Genomic DNA, 16,068 nt, shown 5'->3' with positions numbered 1-16,068 from the left:
TCAACGAGGAGAGAAGACATAAGGGTCAGCCAAAGTCCAAAAAGTATTAGATAAAATGCTAACAGGCAGCTTTCAGTGTTACTCACAGACCATTAGAACGCACAGCCAGAAATGTGTTAAATATGAATACTGGGAGTTTGCATACAAGCGCCGCAGGAAATTGGTGTTTGTTTAAGGACGACATATCCGCTCCGAAATTCATGCGTGTGTCAGCGTTATGTGTTAATCATGGAAGAGAATAGTTTTAATGAGACCATTCACAACGGCGCAGACACCTGTGCGTTCAAACAGAAAATGAGTGTATTAGTCACAGAGAATTGTTAATAGCAGCGGCAGCAATAGTAGGTGTAGATGAATCAGAATGCAAATGAAGGCATAATTTCTAATGAGTAATGTTGTATGAATTTAGAGTTGCGCTACATAAATGGGTTGCCCTGTCTCTGGCCTGGTGCCTGTTGCAGCGAGTGAGGGGAGGGGAGGCTAAAGTGCATCCAGAGGGAGTTGAGGGCTGGATGTGCAGCAGTGACATTTGGCGGGGGTCCTCTCCGCGGGGCACCTCACTAAAACCAAAGTGGACTAGGTAAATGTACTCTTGTTATTTTTTCCTCTCTACCTTCTTACATGACCTGAATTCCATTGTCATTCCCTCCTTTTTCCTCCTTCCTTTCAGTTCCATGCTACTACTCTCTCTTCATTTTGCTGAGCACTGCTGAGACCGGCTTTGCAAACATTTTCTTTTCTCTTTAGGTTCCAGCCTGATTCATGCTGTTGTATCATAAACCCCTACATGTGACCTTTAAAGAAAATGACACAAGCGGTGAAGCTGACACCGTTGACGCGAAGCATCGCAATTTGTGTGGAAAATTATGAAAACAAAATGCATGCATTATATTAGATTTCTGATAGAGAGGCATATATCATGCTGTGCAGTTGTACTCATCTGCACTAAGCCAATTCTGTATACGCTACAAGTATGCAGACAGAGTACAGAGGTAGACAAAAGAAAGGAGATGGCAGACAATGACAGGAAAGAATATAAGCTCAGGTAGTTTTGCCTTCCCAGGTCATTATTAAAGGCAGGACTGAAACCATAGAGACAGGCCTGCTCTGTTGGAACCTAATAGCTTATTGATCCAGAAAGTCCATCCACCACTTTGCTCTCACAGGAAACGTAGCCAGTGTACAGATACAAGTACAGTGACCTGAAGTCAGTAAAGGTAGTAAGGGCCAGTTTGTCCAAAATGATTCCGCTTTTTATGGACTCATCATGAGTTAGCTTCAGTATTGCATGTGGCAAAGACAGAGCGAAGCAAAGAGAACAAATCTGCAAGACTGCCCCGTGCGTTTTAATGTTTACACACTGTGTTTCTGACCACACATCAATCATTGATGTCAGTGCAGGTGCCTTTCATCTGCTGTGTGACATCAGTGGTTGGGGTGTGTGCACCATGCTTAATACAGTATGTGCTCGCAGTGCTTCAATCTCGCGCAGTGACGCAGGGCTTTGTCAGCAGGTAATTCCACCGCGCCCTTTCATTCCTTCTGCAACTGCACAGTTGACAAAATAAATGACCCTCTAATAGGCCATTTACATTTAGATCTGACAAATTAACCAAGCCACACACAGAAGGGATGCTTGCTGCACACTGGATGTGTGAAGTACCTTGCATCTAAAAATCAAGACAAATGACCAAACAGGTACCAGCAGTGGCACTGCTTAGAAATGGTCATCCAAAGAGTTGTGAGACCCGGAGTGCAGCAATTAAACCCATGCTATGTACTGCCCTCTTCAAGCATCACCAGCCTAATGGATGGATTTTAGTTATGAATGGTTAGATAAAGGAAACAATCTACCAATCCTCTTGAAGGATGTGGAATTCATTCCCAGTCCCTAATCCCCTTTCTATCCAAAGTTAGCCACCCATGATGAAACCTCTGAGGTAGAATCTGCACCCCTCTTCAGCTCCCGCCCTGCCGCACCTCCACCCACGGGGACAATTAATTAGTGACGCGAAAGGGAAGGATTAATCGATATGCTGTCAGGCTCCCGCCAGCTGAGGAGAGGGACCCTGCCAAACCCACCAGGACCCGATCTCATTACTGACGGCGGCCTGTGCTCCCCTTTGCGAGGCAGCTGCATTCATCAAAGCAATACCACCCTTTCTCCCTCAATTGTTCTCCACGCTTCATCCCTCTGTCCCTCCCTGCATGTTTGGCTTTTACCCTGCTGACAAGATGAAGGAGAGTAGGTTGGAGAAGTGACACCCATTTAAGAAAGGAAAGGTGGGGGGAGTTGTAAATAAGGAAATCATGTCGTGTGGGTGAGACTGTGTGGGGCTGCCCTTGTAAATTGGGGCTAGTCATACATGTTGTGTAAGTGAATGTGAAGGTGTCCTTGCAAACGTGTCGGCTAGCTGCAACCTGAGAGCAGTGTGTGACTCTGTGTGCTACTGACAGCTAGTGTGGAGTAAAGGCATACTGTGTGTACATGCACACACATCCCTCTATGTGTGTGTGTGTGTGTGTTATCAGGGGTGGGGAGTAGAGGATAAAAGCCTCTGCCTCTCTCTGACAGTTTTATCCGCATCACCATCTGCCTTTATCTGACGCCAGCATCTCTCGGCTCCCCAGTGCACTCTCAAAGCTCTCCATCCACCCAGTTCTCCTCGCCACTCATCTTATCCCAGGCTGCTGTCAAACGTCAGATCACATTTTTCAACCCATAATTAAACAGTTACTGGCTTAAACCCTCGACAGATAACCTGTGGCTGTCAGAAAATAAACATGGAAAAAAAAGCAGGGTGGTGGTGTTTCCCTTAAAAAGAGGAGTGCTCCTCATAGCCAGCAGTGACAGAGATGGTGGCGCTGCGTTTCTTATTTTGACTGGGGTGGTGTTGACCACAAAATAGCCTGTGTGTCTCTCTTTATTTTTCTCTAAGTCAGTATTTGTCACTACTGCTGGGAGAGGGGTAACAGTGGGGTCAAGAGGAGAAAATGTGGCCATGTCCCCTTTGCTATACCCCCACCCCGCCCTGGCTCAAAGTAGACAGTCGTGGTGAATGATGGCTCCCTAACGAGTAATCAGAGGCAGCTCTTATTTAATGCTATGAGCCGGGACTGGACAGCCAGTGATGGAGATACTCGGGGAGGCCCGCTGTGCACTGTGCACCGGCCCATAACTGCAGATGAGACACTTCCCACAGAGCAGTTAGCGCGACAACTTGCCAGCTGTAAATGTAATGACTGTCAAATGTGAGTGGTGCCTGTGAGAACAGCAATAAATACAAACAGACACCTCTAAAAAAATGTATTAAAAAAGATTGTGCAAGTCCTAGTTTGAAAGGTGCATTTAAACTGCTCCAACTTTATACAGCCATCTGTCAGGCCATTGGGAAAGTTTATGAGTAGCTCATGAAGAGAATGGCTCAGATATTTGCTCCTTTCTTCATTAATGACTCATCTCTCTGTGCATAATGAATAACCCCAATTTGCTGTTCAGTTTTTTGGGTTTTTATTAAAAACAGTGGCATGAAAGAGTCCACGTTTTAACAGTCTTAAGTAAGGAATATTACTGCACCTCACATGAAAGAACCTGCATGGTAATTTCTATTAATACCTGATGAGTCATAAACTTGAGGATAGTTTAAATTTTGTGAGGCCCCTCTAGGCAAGCGATTCCCTCCATATTGTGGTAAACAAACACTTTTGGGCAAGGGAAGCAAAATGTGAGTCAGTCTTCCAAACTTGGTCTACCTCGGTGCCTTTGTTTAACACACTGAGTGGGGGGGTGGGGGCTGCCTGCAGTGCTGTCACCTGAGCCAGGTAGCAGGGATAGCAAAACATGAAACTGGAGGAACACGAAGCCTTCTAGCCAGACTGAAATGAAAAGCGACGCTTCTTGCATGCCCAGTTTCCAAATTGCCAATGTTTGTGTACAGGGGGGAAATGGACAAACTCAGACTATCACCTCCGCACACACAAAAAAATGAATGTTGTACTTCTGTTTGCACTGAGATATGACTGTGAAAACACACCAGACTAGGCAACACAGCCGCAGCCTTCACACTCCATCTGGTAAGGCGAAGGCAGGCCAGTATGCTCATGACAACACTCCAAGTGAGTAGTGTGCTGCCTAAAAGTGGTACCGCTTGACTGTTCACCTGTTCTGGAAGTGAATCACTGCAGCCAACATAAAAATATAGGTGGACATTTTGTGCCTCATGTTGTCTCCCAAACTACAGGAATGAATCTCGCCATTTGGGAATTCAAACTGCTTCAAGTGTATTATTTTTCTAATGGGAATTTGTTTAAACAGCGAGAAGTCTTAAAAGAAAAACTGCTACTGGCTTCAAATATTTTTTTCTCTATAAATTTTAACTAGTTTCTTTTTATGACTGGGTTCCAAGGTCTTGCAAGGACATCTACCTTTTCCAGCAGCCACAGATGGGAGATTTAGCTATCAGCCCAATTCCATATCTGTCTGCACCCTTCATTCCCTGAATCTCACACCCCAGGCCCTGATGGTGGAAATGTCATGAAGATTGGCAAAAATGATGTCCTGCCCTCCCAAATGACCATTTTTACTTCTGTCGAGCTAACATCCTGTGAAAGACATCGTGGGGACTGGGGGACATCCTGTCTACTAAATTGAGGAAAACAGAAATGTTCACTGAAGTAATAAAAGTTGTGTCTGTTCGTATTTAATTCACGTTGAGTGGTAAAACCAAAGAGTACTTTCACTCTTGTGGGGACTGAAATTCCTGACGAATGAAGCTGTAACATTATAGATACATGTCTGTGTTTCTTCCACTACTGATTCCACCTATAAAATGCTCATCCAAACTTTAACAGTATCAGAGTCCCAGCTTTTTTGAAACCAGGCTTGAAAATGGATTTTGCTATTCTAAACATACAAATTCCAGCTGGCCTTTCTCAGAAAACAGCAGCAACAACAGCATTTTGTTTGAAATGAAAAGGCAAACTAGACTGGATTAGCAGCAATGGTGGTGAGCTAGACCAACGCATGATGCAAAACCCCCCCAAAAATTCAGTTCAAACAATTTCATATCTGGGGGGTTACAACTTCAGCTACGAGTTACTAGCATGTTCGCCTGAGCTCAGTGAGGAAGAGGCAGCTGGACTTACTGAGTATTCATGAAAATGTTTCACCATTCATCCAATAGGCTTAATTAGTTCTACTGACTCTTTGGGAGTTCTGTGGTATTTAACTTCTCCGGATGATTAAATACAGAGGAACTCCCCACCACTAAGAACTACTGATGAAGTCTGCAGGATGAACAGCAAATTTCCTTCCACACCAGACAGCAAATCCAGCTGTTTTTGGTTTACTAGGGCTTGATATTCCGACCTGGATGACAGCGAATCTTCACAGACATATGAGCAATACTGCACTGCAACAGCGCTGTGCACAGTCATGTTTGGTCTGCTTGCCGATGATTCATTCTTATGGCATTTTCAAAATAATGACTTTCAAAGCTTTTTCATCTATAACTCTCAAAATGTCAACGACAAAGTTTGCAGCACTTTCAGGCACACCCACAGTAAACGATGAGGGAAGCGTAAGAGATAATGTCCTGTGATGTTACATGTGTGTATTAAAGTAGCCGCAGTCAGCACATTCAATAAACGCCTTATCCCACAACCTGGACTTCACATCTCCTACCCAGAGCCTGACACCGCATGTCAGGAAGATGTAGTGAGTGATGCCCTAACCGCTGTCAGGTACATGGACAGAAATGGAGGGTAGAGTGGCATGAAAGAGGTGGAGGCCTGGTAAGAGAGGAAGGGTACATAAAGAGACGGGTGGTTGGTGAGAGATAAGGAATAATGCTGTATCACATCCTGGTGACATATTATCAGCCATAGCCACCAGTGCCAGTATTTCTAGAAAGACAGGCAGAGACAGCATCCATCAGTGATGTGTCATATCCTGTAGAGGCAGGAAATGGTTGTGATCTGAGTCTGGGGGCCACTGATTCAGTGATTAACTTAACTTCAACATTTAATTAATTGCTTCATGTGTAAGAGCAGCCCTCAAAATGCTAAAATCCAGGAAATCTCAGCAAAAAGTCTTCTTGGAATTGTTCATGTCCACTCTCAAAAACAGGATAAGTCAGGATTACAACCTTTAAAATCCTGTTAGACTCCACGAAACAAGCTCACCTGGAATGGAAAGTGAAATGCTGTCTTAGAACCACTAGCCAAAGCTAAAGAATAAGGCTCCAGGTATTGAACCTCAAGGCCACCATCACTGTTTGATTGTGGAGCTATTTTGTAGTTTGATTGGGTCCGTGAGGCCCCCATCAGGTGGGATGATATGGGGCCACGGCTCCTGGGTACTCAGGTCTAATTTGTCTGTACTTCTCCCCTCAAAGAGAGACGGGCATAATTAACAGAACCCAAACACCCACCATGGGCTGAACAGAGTCATTTAGGGGAGCGACTCGGGAGGAACGGCAGCAAATGAAATGTAATTGCAATGGGAGCAGAGGAGCCAGGCTGGTGTGTCGGAGTCACTGATGTGTGTGTGAGAGGGAGGGAAAGAGAGAATGAACGGGCCAGACAGGGAATGAGAGAGTAAATGAAAGACACAGAAGTTAGATGGAGAATATGCAGCTGAGAGAAGAGCAAGCAAAACGAGGACTGATGAGTGATGGTGAGTGACGAGCAGAGATAACCAGCAAGGAGCCATTCCTGCAGGTTACAACGAAATGCTAATGCAACTAAAACTCGGCACAAAGTTAAATCTAAGTTAAAGGATCACTTCACTCAAATTATACAGAGCTAAGCTCGACATAAAAAATGCATTATCTTGCCAACCTCTGGTGGCATCTAGCCATGCAGATAGTTGTGGTTTAATTTCCCCAGGTTTTGAGATATCTGCCTCGGAGATTTCTTGCAACCCCCCCAGACACAATGGAGGCAAATAGAATTTTGTTGTGGCGCTCGCAGCATTGAAATTACATTTAAATTCAGCAGTGATACCTCATTCCATAAAAATTCTCTTGTTACTCAGGATGAGCCACAGAACGCACTTTTAATGGGAACTGTTTCTTTGGGTTGAAAGTAGTTCCAGTCACAGTAATGTCTGTCGATTGTGTTCAGTAATTAAGACAGTATTTCTGGAAAGAGACTTTTTTTTTGTAATTGTTTTGACACTGCAAGAACATTCCATTTGCTTCCATTGTAGAAATCTGAGAGCTGGAAATCTAGAAACCTTAATGGAGAGATACCGCTAGAGGTAAATGAGGTTGGTTGTTTGTCTTTGTAATTTGAGGGAACCATATTGGTTCTTGTTATTCTGCGATATTCTATTTCCATGGCCCATCAGGTCATGTGACTCAAACGTTCTGTGAATATCAAAAAGCAACAGAAATATTACAAAAAAATTACAAGAACTGACCTTTCACAGTTTGGTGTTGCTGCACTTTAACTCTGCCACATCACCACTTCAACTGCGACATCATTTGTTGTGTCCCTTGCTTTCACAAATGTAACCTTTCATCCTTACAGTCATTATCATTATTTATCACCGATGTTAAAAGCATTCAAATTGGCCTCGACCTACTTGGACTATGCACCGGCTCTCCCCCACGACCCTTTCACCTCGCCCTCTTGCTTTCCTATCATCTCTCCCTCTGTCCCTCTCAGCTTACAGAGCACTGGATGAGAAGTGACCCGAGGTCAACTATGTTCCTGTCGCTTCCAGGCACGGGCAGCCCAAACAAATTGGGGTCACTGGGATGTTGGAGTGGTGTGATCACACACACACACACACACACACACACACACACACACACACACACACACACACACACACGCTTGTGCAGATGGCTTAGTGTAGATAAGCGTAGATAACAGTGATTGTGTCTTCTCACTGCGTACTTTAAGAGTGTAAAGGATCTCCTGGACATCTTTTCCACCAGCTGGTACAGCCTCACTGTATTTGGAACCTGACCATGTACAATGTTGCATTTTGGGACTCCTGTCACCAGGTGTGGTCTTTGTTGGTAATTAACAGAAACCCCCCAATTAAAACGAAAATAAGCTTTGAATGACATACTGGGAAGAGGAAGCACAGGGGTCAACGAGACAATTAGAGCCTGTGTAAATGCATTTTTAAATGCCTGCTGTCCTGTAATTGCCATTTAAAGTTATCAGTAGAGGTGATTTTAAATGACCTTTAAACGTAAAATATGAAAGCAATAAAAGCAGAGATGAGGCTAATAACTACTTTGACAGGGGATAAAAGGGAGTGCTGTTGGGTGATTAGTCATTTATTGGACTCTGCGCATACCGATTCCTCCAAGTGACCCTTGCGTGTTCTGCACAATAAAAAATCTAAATGCCTTTTGATGAAAATGCCTTAACCGACAGATGATCTAACAAGACCACCTCATGAAGAGGAAGAGAGTACAGGAGCCAAACTTCAAATCACACCTCAAATCGTACTCTGCACTTTTAAACTCAAGTCAAAACAGTTAATTTCAACTTGTTTTCACAGTTTCCCCATCACACTGTGCTCAGTAAGCTCATTCCAGAGACCTAGGAAGACACACTGGTAGGGCTAAAAAGATGTAAGAGTGCTCACTCGTGCAGGTTTTACAGAGAAAAACTAAAGAAATTAAAACCAAATCTACTAAAAACCCAACTTCCGACGTAAAGTGGAATTTTCTTTCAAACTCCACAAACTCCAACCTCTAAGCTTAAAGGAACCAGGGGAGTCTTGATTCAGCAGAGATACCAATGTGTGTACATCAAGCTTTTATCTCTCATCAACCTAAAACAACCAACATCAGACCTTCTCTTTCCTTCAGTCTCCCTCTTACTATTTGTAGTCTCTGGTTTATTCTCCATTCCACCTTCACCTTCCCTGTCCAGGTACTTCTCAACCCTCCTTTTCTTTCTGGATTTTCCACAGTGATTCATCTGACTGGGTGTAGCTCAGAATACTTTCCCATTCCCCCACCATTTCATCCCCCCTCAAAATATCCAAAAGGCAGTATCTTACTATGTGCAGCTCCAGATAATCGCCCAGTCCCTTGGCGCTCTCTACCCTGACCAGAACGGCTTCCTTCAGCTGCGTGCTGAAGCCCACTGCCAGCCGGTCTGCCCGCGTGCTTGGCCGGTCATTGGGTGGCCAGGTATATGTGATGAGGGCTCCGCCTCGCCCGAAGATGTATGTTGTCCCAGCTGCAAAACAAACAAAGAGGAAAATGAGGGTTACCATTGAGCTATGGCATAATTACAAGACTTAAAAAGGTGGAAAGAAAGATGTTACACAAATGTAAAATATGTTAAGAATATGTTCAATCCAAGGATTTGTATTATAAATAGCATTTATGTGTTCAGACTGAAAAGTCACTAATAGCAAATATTACTCATGTCAGTGTAAACTCTGAAAAGAAGTGGCCTCAATATCATTTTTTAAAAACGATTGTGAAAGAAAGCACTTCCTGGGTAATAAATCCAATGTGCCATGTGGCGGTGTATATGATGAAGTCACATTTAGCTTTATTGCTAGTACTAGCACCAGCGCTGGCTGTCACTCCCCTTTGAAATGCTAATCTGACGAGCCACTGCAGTTTCACTTGCCCTCACTTGCCTGCAGTTGCGTTGCATTCAAACTAGGGCGAACTGACAAACTTTGTGTTGGCTATGCTGTCAGTATAACCACCACCCCTCAACATCAACAAAAGAAATTCCTCAGATCTCCCTGTCAAAGGAACTTTGCCTCAACAGTATTTTGAGCTCCAGCCTAAAAAATATAGCCGCCTCGTACCACTGAGTGATTTCATGTTTGAACTGTAACAGAGTTAGGGTTTGGCTTGGCTCCAATAAGCCCAGTGGTGAATGAGAAAGGATGGGCGTTGGCTGTGATTAGCATAGAGTAATGAATCCACGGTGAACCGCTCTCAACCCTCTCTCTCATAAATACACATGCATATAAACACAGGCTGTATGCGTCAGTATATGTCTATATGAAGCACGATCATTTCGGTAAATATTCTGGGGATACCTACATTTTCAAGAACATGAATGGCATGCTTCTTTTCTCTTCTGCATCTCATGAGTTCATCTTTGCCCTTGATGCCAGAGAGCCTCTCCTGCTATACTGGCAGTTAACTGAAGAGCAAGATTTGACTGATGTGTTTGCTCACAGTGCATCTTCATTTTCTACGTGCCGTTTTGCTTTCTGAGCAAATCTTTGTTCTTGTTTCAAGATTAAAAAAAAAAAAAGTGAAAATAGTGAAAAAGTTCCATTAAAACTTCCCAGAACTCAGTGTGAGCTCCTCAAATAGCTTCTTGACCGTTTCCAGCAAACAGTCCTAAAGCCATAGATTTTCAAATTACAACATCAAACAAATCCTAACTTTGAGATGCTGTGACAGAAAATGGGCATTTTTCCGCGCTCAGTGAAGCAAACAATTAATTGATGAGCCAAATTGTTTTTCTGTCCATTGGCTAATCAATTCATGAACTAATTGTTCTAACTGCAGCACACACACAAGTGCACAGCATCGCTTTTTAAGACAACACCCCTGCTTCCCTGTGCACGCACACGTGGGGACACATGTCCTTGTTTTGTCATGCCCTACAAATCGCTCTCTAAGTGTGCTGCGGTCAGAGAGGACGGAAAGCAGAGGCTGCGGTGACAGCGGGGCCTTCAAACAACATCCACAGCAACAGGCCGCACACACTTAGTCATACACGGGGAAAAGGAGGGCTGATAAAGAGTCTCAGGCTTCTTGCACACACACACACACACACACACACACACACACACTCGGAAACAACAATCCGCTGGTAGCCATTTGAAACTGGCTGACACACACGACTCCCCTCCCTCTCTCTCTCTCTCTCTCTCTCTCTCCCTCTTTCTGGCTCTGACCATCCCTCCCCCTCCCTCCTGCTCCTCCCCTCCCAGCGGAGCTAAGCCCTCTGCTCAGCTCTTGTTGTTTTCTCGAGGCTGTATTATTTTAGCGCTGACTAATTATCGCAGCATAGCAAGGAGGGCTATAAAGAGGTTGTGTGCTGGAGGAGGAGGAGGGGGAAAAGAGAGGATGAAGAAATACAACTGGGTACGGAGGCAGGGAGCAAAGAGGATGGGGAAAGCGTGAACTGTGGATGGTGGAGAGAAGAAGAAAGTTGCCGTTTTTTTTTCCCTTCCCTGCGTTTATTAACAGTGCAGCACCGCAGCTTTGCAGAAAGTGAGGGAGAGACAGCTGTGGAGAAAGGGGAGAAAAGATTTCTAAAATGGCCGACAAACAGGGAGGGAGGGGAGCCATGTTGTGATAGATGAGAGTGGAGCCACGTTGGGGGGAAAAAAAGAGAATGGCTGATGGTGGTCGAAACTAAAGCTAAGAGAGAAGTTGGAGAGAAGTCGATTAGCTGCCACACACACGCGCACGCACGCACGCACGCATGCACGCATGCACGCATGCACGCACAGATGGATGTAAAGGTGCAGCTCCACCAGTTTCACAAGTCAATTTTCCAGTCAGAGGCATTACTAGTCAGCCTGTGAAAACAGATGTGGGCATTTAATAGGGAGCGGCTGTCTTATAAAGGACACTATCAAGTTATGGGAAATGCAGGGTCCAGTGATCAACTAAAAGTCAGGATATCTCACCATCTACCGCTTTGGCTAATCTCTCATAAATTTGAATGACAGTTATTAGAGGGACATATATACGACTTTCTTAACTTTTCTCTTCTCTACTAAATAAACAATATGCAGATATACCACAGTCAAACCAAACTTTGATGAGAGCCCTACAAAATCGAAATCTCCATCACCGCATGCTACTTCAGTGTGTAATTCCATCACGGTGAAGTGAATAGCAAATTATTCAAAGTGTTCAAGAACATTTTCCCTCAGCTGTTTACTTGCACAATGGCACAGCGATGGGAGGGAATTACAAAAGCAGGACTCTGAATGCTCTCCTATCTGTGATGTAGTTTTAACATCGTTTAAAGTTCCACGGCTCTTCTATTCTGGCTGGATGAAGAGTCGAAGAGGGAGCCAGGAAATCGGCAGGAGTTCTACCCTGAGACGCAACATGTCAAATGCTGTAAGAAATAATTACAAAAAAAAAAAAAAAAAAAAGGCTTTTCCGGAGAGATCAAATGCTGTGTTTTTGTCATGAGGCATCTGCCAGTCACTGTGGTTCATCTCTGATATGTTAGTCCAGTTCTAGCCCCCGTTAATGTACTTAAACTATTATCATTGCTTCACCAACTACACTGAACACACAGAGCTTTATTTCAAATTGTAATTAAGCTCCAAAACCTCCAGAAATATTCAATTTGAGTTCCTGTGAGCAATGCCAAAGACCACTTACGTAAGTGCGAAAAATGCAGAACACATTACATCTCAGCTTTTTTCAGCAATAGTGTCAGATCCTGTACATTGATGCGATGCTGTTACAGATGCAGTTTGAAATATCTAAAAAAAACATGCCCTCAAAAACTAATCCAACTGCAATACTAATATGTCATTTAGAATGTACCACAAATTAGAGATGCAGCACATATCATCTCTGCCTACATGAGCACTCTCAGTGAACTAATTGTCATCAATTAACACCTCTCTCATGCAGAGCATCTACCATATGCTTTGTCTTCCCCAGAGAGTCTGCTGTGCGCCTGGTGCCACTGTCACAGTCACACGTTTTACTTTGTCTTCATCACCAGCACATCGGAAGAAGTGCCAAAGTTGAGAAAAAAGAAAAAAAAACAAGAACGTCCACACTCTGGTAGTACTCGAAATACTCTCCTAGATCCATCCGCTGAGCCAGTGTTGACTTTGCCTGCTTTGATTTGTCCAGCTGATAGTGGCCACCTGCTGCTTTGTGCGCGTGTATACCTGTGTGCATGTGTTTGTGCGTATGTGCACTTTTCTCTCCTCTAAATGAGGAAACAAAGGAGTTGCTAGAGTCCCTAATGAGTAGTCTGACAGGGCGCATCCATGTGTCACTGTTTCTCCCAGCAAACACCTGCTGCTCTGGTTGAGGCAAACTCCACCAAACACTGCGACGCAATACACACTAATACGGGGATGGGATGGAGAGGGAGAGAGGAAAGGTGTTTCTCGAACTCAAGAAGATGCGGCTGGAGGCAATTCTCCCCTGCCTGTCTTTGAGAGAATAATCTCCTTACAATCAGAGAACATCTATACATTTTTGAGCAACTGCATGCACAGCGGCTCTTCTCAAAAAGGTGACCTCACCTTTGCCACAAAAATAAAAGCATGACAACATCTACTTGTTCTTCAAATGCTTAAAACGACCTATGGTGGCCTCTTCCCAACAAGTGACCTCTTGTGGTCAGTTGAGGATGTACTGTCCTCTCACAAAAGCTAATGTGAAGTAGCGCAGTGTTGTTGTAGAACCACAGAACCTCTTGTGTAGGGGTTTATGGTTTGATACCTGGGGCTTGGTTTCAAACCATGACCATGATCTTTCCCTCACTTTTTACCAAAGAGGTGGAAGATCAGGAAACATGAGGATTGTTGATCAATCATTTGTTGTTCTTATGACCACACGGGTGGCTCCGGAGGCCACGAGCAAACAACCTATCTTGTTATTTTTTGTTGTTCGGTATTGTTGCCATGTGCTGTATGTGCCTGTGAATATGTGCATAAGCACAAATCCATGTATATATTAGCACTTTTGTGTACCTGTCGTGCATCTGTGAAAATGTGTCTGCAACAGCTTAAGCACAAAAGGCAGACAGGAGAATCTAAATTCAGGTTCTCTCAAACAGCAAGTGTTTGCCTTTATTGAAAACTGTGAGTTAAAAGTAAATTAGTGCTGCCTTGGGAGTTGTCTGCAAACAAAAACCTGGCCAGGTATGGATTTCTCTGACCTTCAGTCCTCCGTAGTCTTATCAAGCAATCTGCCTGCCGCTTTCGCTTGAATAACAATAATGATGGAAATACTCTATTGCACTTGTGTGTTTCACAAGCCCCCCCCCATCCAAAAAAGAGGCTAAATATTTATTACTTTTGTCCAATTAGCTCTGGCACCATCGATCTGGCCAATCAATGCTACCTGTGGCGTTTGAGGTGGAGAGAATGCAAAGAGATGAATCAAAACATCATGGGACGCCCCCTGATTATTATTTCCATTCACATGCGCCGGCTGGTAATTTGGTTTGAAGAAGAACGGCCCAAAAAATACCATTTCCCTTTGTTCAGAGATCCGGTGGAAAAAATAATCAGAAAAGACCCATGAATCAAAGCAGTAATGAAAAACCTATTGATTTTGATTTTTCGCACCCCTCCCCTTTTCCTCGCTCTTCTTCTCTATGTTGGGGTGAGACGAGAGTGTATTTAGGATTGAGTTTATCATCTGGGATTCTTCCTCTGTGAGGGGCCATTGATTTGGGATAGAAGATTCTAGGCCCCTACCATCTACCGTGGGGATAAGCAGGTCATATCGGAGAAAACAGATGCCACGATTTTTCATTATGGCCCGCAGTCAATGTTGCGGTGCCAAACGGCAGCTGCAAAGCCTCATGGGAACTGACAGCGTGAAAACTGCGTGACAGGCCGGCGATAAAATGGAAATTCCACAAGGAAAAAAAGGACCGACGGTGGTGATGAAGTCAATTCTTGAGAGGCAATAAGCCTCAAGGCGCACTAGCACTGTACACCCACGTAAATTTATACACACTTCTTATTTTAAACTCTCAGACAGGCTCTCAAACAATAACTCAATAACACACAGATGGTTCCTCCAACCTTCATGTATTATTGCATCAGTGCAGGCTGATTCTTTGAAGCAGTTAAGAAAAGAGACAGAGCTATTGATTCCTTTTAAACGAGAAGACTGAAACCCTTTTCGCTACTTTTTTTTGACACAACATACATTTCAGAGACACTTACAAAGGGATGCAAGACTGGGAGGAAAGAAAAGACAGAGAGAGAAAGAGGCTGAGATGAGACATTTGCCAAAAGTTTCCAGACAGCTGTTGATCTTTGAAGTTGCCGAGTTACACACACACACACACACACACACACACACACACACACACACACACACACACACACACGCACACACACGCACCCTGACAAGAACTTGGCGAGGAGCACACACGTTTTGATGACATTTTAGGGTCTTTCCATCTCTTCCCCTCACTTGATCGGGCATGCACACACAAACACCCTCAGATGCAAACGCACCCTTTTCGTAGTCTAACAACCTCGTCAACATCGCCGCCCTTGCTCTGATAGCTATTTCTCTGTGGCAGTACATAAGAAAATGTAAAAACGGCATCCCAAAGATTGGCTGCATGTAGAGTGGAAATAGCAAGTTGTCCTCCTCTGATGTGGTAGGATAATGTTCCTCTTCTATCTATCCTTTCTGCAAGATTGCCTCGAAGGATGAGAGGGAGCCTCCGTTACATGAGGTGAAACGACACTCGATTACTGCAGTATCAAAGTTTGCACAAAAACAAACACTTTGCAGAGTCCAGTTTGGGACGACACATGATGTGGATTTGCTGGGGATGATACCTTTTTCAACATGCCAAAGAAGCCAGACAACATGTGAATCAGACCCAGCCTACGGTTTCTACACAGCACTTGTGACTCAAACATCTGCTGTTCGTGATAGACGTGACAAAGACATTCTCAGACACCGTTTCTGCAACTGACAACTTGCACTATCATACCTGACACAAATAGAATTGTTCTGATTTTGTTAAATTCTGTCCATTTTGTACCACAGGGAAATTCAAACTCCTTCTTTCTTTTAGACTTAGTTTGATCTCAACAGACTGATAAGAGCTTCAGTCGTAATTGGGTCTGCAGAGTTGTGCAGTACTAGCTGGGAGACAGGGACATTGTACCTCAGTAGCTTGGACTATATTGGAAAAGAGTAATTGGACTGACCTTATACTTGGAAAATAATTGGACTGATTATACTGTACATATTTCATACACTGAACATACCCTTGACTACATCACAAAATCTGGAGATAAAACATTCCTTTGAACTACGGTTGTAAATTATGACAATCCTAAAGTGACAATTTCACCAA

General features: G+C 43.9%; 1 protein-coding gene across 11 annotated transcripts in view; it reads right to left on the bottom strand.

Moving 5' to 3' along the window:
- The window catches only part of nrxn2b (neurexin 2b), a 623,496-nt gene that overhangs the window by 87,543 nt on the left and 519,885 nt on the right, over positions 1-16,068 (bottom strand). For all 11 annotated transcript variants that reach the window (XM_076725432.1, XM_076725438.1, XM_076725436.1 and 8 more), the window contains one exon: positions 9,032-9,213. In XM_076725432.1, coding sequence (XP_076581547.1) covers positions 9,032-9,213 — 182 coding nt within the window. The remainder of the gene's footprint in view (positions 1-9,031; positions 9,214-16,068) is intronic.

Source organism: Chaetodon auriga, chromosome 24 (genome assembly GCF_051107435.1).
Source record: "Chaetodon auriga isolate fChaAug3 chromosome 24, fChaAug3.hap1, whole genome shotgun sequence".
Lineage (NCBI taxonomy): Eukaryota > Metazoa > Chordata > Actinopteri > Chaetodontiformes > Chaetodontidae > Chaetodon > Chaetodon auriga.
Note: the sequence above shows the minus strand (reverse complement) of the source record. Positions and strands in the feature narration are given on the sequence as shown.